At 50.6% G+C, this 6,422-nt stretch overlaps 1 protein-coding gene across 1 annotated transcript; it reads left to right on the forward strand.

The window, feature by feature from the left end:
- Nucleotides 1-2,503: 2,503 nt before the first annotated feature.
- On the forward strand, nt 2,504-2,815 carry LOC139273667 (histone H4). The gene has a single exon (XM_070890705.1). The coding sequence runs from the start codon at nt 2,504-2,506 to the stop codon at nt 2,813-2,815; it is 312 nt and encodes a 103-aa protein (XP_070746806.1).
- The last annotated feature ends 3,607 nt before the right edge of the window (nt 2,816-6,422 follow it).

Consider the following 6,422-nt stretch of genomic DNA (forward strand, 5'->3'; position numbering starts at 1 on the left):
GCACCTATTTTCTATGTTTCTATGATACTGTTTCTGTTTCTCTCTCTGTTGCTACACATGACGGTGTGGCACTGTTACTGAGCGTAATATGGAGACACTGATACCAAGTGTAAGACTAATAATGTGTCTGTTTCCCTCTCTTTCGGTGGTGCTGTACATGAATGTGTGATACTATTATTGAGCGTAATATGGAGACACAGTTAGGGAGTTTAAGACTGATTCTGTGTCTGTCTCTCTGTCGCTCCCTCTGATAGCCATCTCTGGGTGGTGAGCATGGTATGGATAGTTCACCAGTTACTGTGATATGTCCCTCATTTTCGGAGGATAGAGAGAGACAAAGAGAGGGTGGAGGGGCGGTGAACTCATAATTTCTATTTTCACGTTAATCAAACATATTTCTGCGTACAAACAATGTAACAACTTAACAGCATATATGGGTTAAGCCAGCCACAGCTGTGATTGGCTCCTGCCCCTGAATCTGGGGAACAGACACTGAGGAGCGCCGACCTCAGAGTGTTTAACACTGACTGAGCTGGGAAACTTCAACTAACCCCGAGAATCGGCAGCACAGGCCGAGCGGAGAGGTAACCCTGTGCTGGGAGCTGTAAATCTGGGATAGTTTGTGCTGTGAATGTACAGATGTGAACATTGTGTGAGCGAGAGTGTGTTAAAGGGGCGGGCCGGTGAGACTAACGTCACTGTGTTTGTGTGTCCGTCTCATCGCCGGATTCCAGAGTCCCTCTTGTGTAAAATTCAAAGATTTCCCTGTCACAGGATCGCCCTGCTGCCCTGCTCAGGTCTAAAGTGGGAATTAAACGTTAAGTTTGATGTGATTTCAAATTTCAATCGAAAAACGAAGAAAATGTCCGCAATCGGGTGAGAGAGCGCGATCAGTGCAGCAATGAAACGGGTTTAAATCTAAATTGCTGCCTTCAATTCGGAGGAAGCTTTCTCGACAACAAACATCCCGGTCTTCGGGACAGAAAGAGGCCAGTCTGGGAATCTGGAGGGCCCGGGTTGAATTGGAATCGGACAGTTAATGAGGAGAGAGAAACACAGAGAGGCTGGAGGGGCGGGGAGCTGACAGCAGGATGTCTCCGCCCCGTCCGCTCGCTGCCTTTAAGTTGCTCTGTGCCGCCGCCTCCCGTTTCATTTCTGACCGAGCTCTGACTGTCAGAGAGATTTTCCACAGAGTCGCGGACATGACTGACACTGCAGCCGCCGAAACGGCCCCTCCTGCCGTCGCCGCTCAAACCAAGGCTCCCAGCAAGAAGAAGAAGGCAGCTCCCCGCTCCAAGCCAGCCGGTCCCACGTTGGGCGAACAGATCCTCAAGGTTGTGGCCGATGGCGGCGATCGCAAGGGGATGTCCCTGTCCGCGATAAAGAAGGCTCTGGCGGCCAAAGGCGTGGATGTGGACAAGCGCGGGTCCCAGATCAGGTTCAGTATCAAGAGGAATGTGACAAATGGCTTCCTGGTGCAGACCAAGGGCACGGGCGCCTCGGGCTCCTTCAGAGTCGCTAAGAAGGAAAACCAGGGGAAAGTGGGAAGGAACGTGAAGAAACCAGCAGCCAAGAAATCTCCAGGCAAAAAACCAGTAGCCAAGAAATCTCCGACCAAGAAACCAGCAGCCAAGAAATCTCCGGCCAAGAAACCAGCAGCCAAGAAATCTCCGGCCAAGAAACCAGCAGCCAAGAAATCTCCGGCCAAGAAACCAGCAGCCAAGAAATCTCCGGCCAAGAAAACGAACACCAAGAAGGCGCCAACAGTAAAAAAGACAGCGAAAGCTGCGGCTGGGAAGAAGGCGGCAGCGGCGAAGCCCAAGAGCCCCAAGAAGGCCTCGGGCGCAAAGGTGAAGGTGGCCAAAAAGGTGGAAAAACCGAGGGCCAAGGCCAAATCAGCAAAACCCAAGAAAGCAGCGCTCAAAAAGTAAATAAAAAGTGCAACTTGTAAGCATCTGAACCCAAAGGCTCTTCTCAGAGCCACCCACGCCTCTCAGAAAAGAGTTGATCCCCGAATCAAATGATCCCTGTCCCGGGGCCCCGCCTCACAACTCAAACCCCAAACACCACATTCTCCAAATCAGCTGGAATAAGGTGTTTGTAAACTGTTGAACCCGTCTGTGAGAGAAAATGTGGGGAGATGGAACAAGGTCTGAGATTGACAGGGAAAGGGCTGTATATAGGCGGGAATATTCGCGATTGTTAATTGTAACGGGACCTTATTTAAAAGCTTCTGGTTCCTGGAAGCTTTGAATATAAATTCCGAGTCTGTTTCGGTTCTATTGTCGGAAAACGGTTTGAAATTGGCGGCTGCAGAAAGCTGGAGGCGGAGCTGGAAGATCAGAGGCCGCTCACTGCTCTGTCTGTCAATCTTGACTGTCTCCTCCCCTTCCCGCCTCTCCCACACTGCGCTTTCTCAGTCAGGTCGGCTCCGGCTCGATAAAAAGGAGCCGGCAGCAGTTCACTTCTCATTCAGCAGCTGTTTGAGTGAAGAGTCGTTATCATGTCTGGTCGAGGGAAAGGAGGCAAAGGATTGGGTAAAGGCGGAGCCAAGCGGCACCGTAAAGTGCTCCGTGATAACATCCAGGGCATCACCAAACCAGCCATTCGCCGCCTGGCTCGCCGTGGCGGTGTCAAGCGGATCTCGGGCCTGATCTACGAGGAGACCCGCGGGGTGCTGAAAGTTTTCCTGGAGAATGTGATCAGGGATGCAGTCACCTACACTGAGCACGCCAAACGCAAGACGGTCACTGCCATGGATGTGGTGTACGCTCTGAAAAGGCAGGGCCGCACTCTCTATGGATTCGGCGGCTGAATAACTCGACCCTTTTCCCCCAATCACAACACAAAGGCTCTTCTAAGAGCCACCCACCGGTTCACAGAGAGAGCAGCGACCTGGGGATCGGAGTGCGGACAGTTGGGTTGGGAAATGGTTTCGGCTGTTTAATTAATGGAAATAAAGGTTTGGATTTATATAGCGCCTTTCACGACCACCGAACGTCTCAAGACATAGAAACAGAAAATATGTGCAGGAGTAGAATAGGCCATTCGGCCCTTCGAGCCTGCACCGCCATTCAACAAGATCACAGCTGATTACCCACTCCAGCACCTCCACTCCCCCACCCCCGCCCCCCCTCAGCCGCAAGGACCACATCCAACTCCCTCCCGAACACATCCAATGAACAAGACCAATGAAGTACTTTCGCTGTAGGAATATGGGAATTATTAAATATTTTACAACTGTTGTAAATATGAGAGATCAAAAACTCCGGCAGACAGTCACAACTACCGAGCAGGATACACAGTCCCAGACATTACAGTCTCCCCTCACAGATAATTCCTGTCATGTGCGGTTTCTGTGTGAGAATCGGTTAAATGGGACGGCACTGGCGGGATTGATGCGGGACTTTATGTTTACAGGAAGCAGTGACCGGGGATTTATTCCCGCCCGGTACAGACGGATCACGGAATGGAACAGAATTCAAACCGGAATGTGACAGAATGGGATTGGTGACTTATAATGGGGCACAATCGCCGTTATAAAGAGCGGGATTCTTAAATTGCTGGCGGGAAATTAGATTTTATTTAATCTCTGTTGGTTGATATTCTGAAATTGGCGGGCTTTTTGAAATTGACCAACTGTCAGTTTCAGTTCAGCCAATCAGGATCCAGTAATCCCCACCTTTCATTTTCACTCGGTGCTTGGTTCAAACTTGATTGGCGGTCAGGCTGCAGCCAATCACAGCCCCGGGGCCGACCCTCACACACTTTAAAAGGAGGCACAAGAGGAGGCTCTGCATTACCAGTCCCTGTGTCCCAGATTGTGTTGAGATCCGTTCAGAAAATGGCCAGGACCAAGCAGACAGCGCGCAAATCCACCGGAGGGAAAGCTCCTCGCAAACAGTTGGCGACCAAAGCGGCCCGGAAGAGTGCTCCGGCCACGGGCGGAGTGAAGAAGCCTCATCGCTACCGACCCGGCACCGTGGCTCTGAGGGAGATCCGCCGCTACCAGAAATCCACCGAGCTGCTGATTCGCAAACTGCCCTTCCAGCGCCTGGTGCGGGAGATCGCTCAGGACTTCAAGACCGACCTGCGCTTCCAGAGCTCGGCCGTCATGGCCCTGCAGGAGGCCAGCGAGGCTTACTTGGTGGGGCTCTTTGAGGACACCAACCTGTGCGCCATCCACGCCAAGCGAGTCACCATCATGCCCAAAGACATCCAGTTGGCCCGCCGCATCCGCGGGGAGCGCGCCTAGACTCCCCCTGCCTCGGCTCGAAGCTTCAGCACCAAGTGCAACAACGGCTCTTTTCAGAGCCACCAAATCAGCAAAGGAAAGAGCTGCGATCTCCTGTAACCAGAGCTTCGTGTTGTTCATTAACCCATTGTAGGGACGGGCAGAGGGTGTGGGACTGATTACTGATCGTGTGTTCATATACCAGCTCGGTTCACATGGGAGTTATTGACGATTAACTAATGAGCCCTTTAATATTTTCGGAAACTGACATCGGCTTTACGTCGCTCTGACCCCAAGTTCCCCGGGGCAGAGCACAGATTTCCCCATTCGGTGTTGCCGGAGAATGGGGGCAGGCAGATCTGGGAAGCACTGCAATGGACCCGGGTTCTGTATGTGTTGTGCAGTGCGGTCTAAACTGACCGGCTTAGCAGAGAAATACAAAGCCCGGGAACGGCCGGAGCTCCCGAGAACGAAACCAGCATTCAAACTATCTCAAACAGACCAGAATTAAACTAGGCCCTTTTATTACTACATTAATTCATCATCGCCGACTCTCTCGTTTTCAGACAGATTAAAGAATATTTAAAGAACCGGTGGCGGTATTTATACAATTGTTGAGTGACAACTGTAGTTCAATTATTCGCTGTTAACGGGAAGAGTGTATCTATGAGCAGAGAACCGTACTGCAGAGACCGTGAACTGAAAACTCCCGCATACGGATAAAGGGTAAGCCATTTAGGACTGAGATGAGGAGAGAGTTGTTAACCTGTGGAATTCCCTACCGCAGAAAGTTGTTGATGCCAGTTCGTTAGATATATTCAAGAGGGAGTTAGATGTGGCCCTTATGGCTAAAGGGATATTGAAAGAAAGCAGAAAAGGGGTACTGAGGGAATAATCAGCCATGATCTTGAATGGTGGTGCAGGCTCGAATGGCCGCCTCCTGCACCTATTTTCTATGTTTACAGGTCTAAAACAGGCCAATCTATCGGTACATGAACTAAAGGTCTCTGACTCCATTAAGACAGTAACCAGCCCTTTCACAGATACTGTGGGTGGCTCTGAAAAGAGCCTTTGGGTTATTAGATTAAATCTTGTCCGCTTTACTTGGTCTTGGACGAAGTGGTGGTTTTCTTGGGCAGCAGCACAGCCTGGATATTCGGCAGCACCCCGCCCTGAGCAATGGTCACCTTTCCCAGCAGCTTGTTGAGTTCCTCGTCGTTGCGGATGGCCAGCTGCAGGTGTCTGGGGATGATGCGGGTCTTCTTGTTGTCGCGGGCCGCGTTGCCGGCCAGCTCCAGGATTTCAGCGGTCAGATACTCGAGCACAGCAGCCATGTAAACCGGGGCTCCGGCACCCACACGCTCAGCGTAGTTCCCCTTTCGCAGGAGCCTGTGAACACGGCCCACAGGGAACTGCAGTCCGGCCCGGGAGGAACGAGACTTGGCCTTGGCGCGAGCTTTACCGCCGGTTTTTCCTCTTCCAGACATTTCCACGATCCACAAGTTCAGAAAAAAGAATGAGAAACTCCTCCCATATCTGCCCTTCTTATAGCTTCTGGAGGGATGCAGGGAGCGAACTTGTGATTGGTCGCTCTGAGGTGGATTTCATTGGTCTTTTCCGCTGACCAATCACCGTCTGTTTAGCCCGCCAATGAAAAGAGGGCGAAAATTACTGTTCGACTTCCAACGAATCTTCAATTTCAAAAACCCCGCCAATAATTTTTACAATGAGGATTATGTTAATAAATTCACCATTAGCCAAAGATTTCCAAACACTTTTTATTTCCTTTTGCCGTATTCCATATTACCTTCCAAATTCCAGGATGTTACAATCAGGTTTAAATTCGGGTTCAGTTTCATACGTTCTGTAACGGGACATATTCCCGCTCAATCGTTGTACAATTTGGGAATCACAGATCATGGATCGATCCTCCGCACAGGCGGGATTGAGACCAGAACTGGGAGTTCTTCTGTGAAAAGAGAAGAGGGACACAGGATTCAAACTCCCTGTTCTGGTCTCTGTAAGAACTCCCAGTCTGGGCCGTTGCACTCGGAATCTCGGATTAATAAGCGGGTTGACCCGAACTAGAATTTTTTTTATATTGTAAAGGGCTTGAGAGAGAATGAGGTGACTAAAGTCTGAATTTCACCTCCTAAAACAAGATCATAATTCATTGGCAGGCGGCCAG

This window comes from Pristiophorus japonicus, chromosome 9 (genome assembly GCF_044704955.1).
Source record: "Pristiophorus japonicus isolate sPriJap1 chromosome 9, sPriJap1.hap1, whole genome shotgun sequence".
Taxonomy (NCBI): Eukaryota; Metazoa; Chordata; class Chondrichthyes; family Pristiophoridae; genus Pristiophorus; species Pristiophorus japonicus.

Coding starts and splice junctions, on each gene's coding strand:
- LOC139273667 (XM_070890705.1), top strand. CDS start 2,504: ATGTCTGGTCGAGGGAAAGGAGGCAAAGGATTGGGTAAAGGCGGAGCC.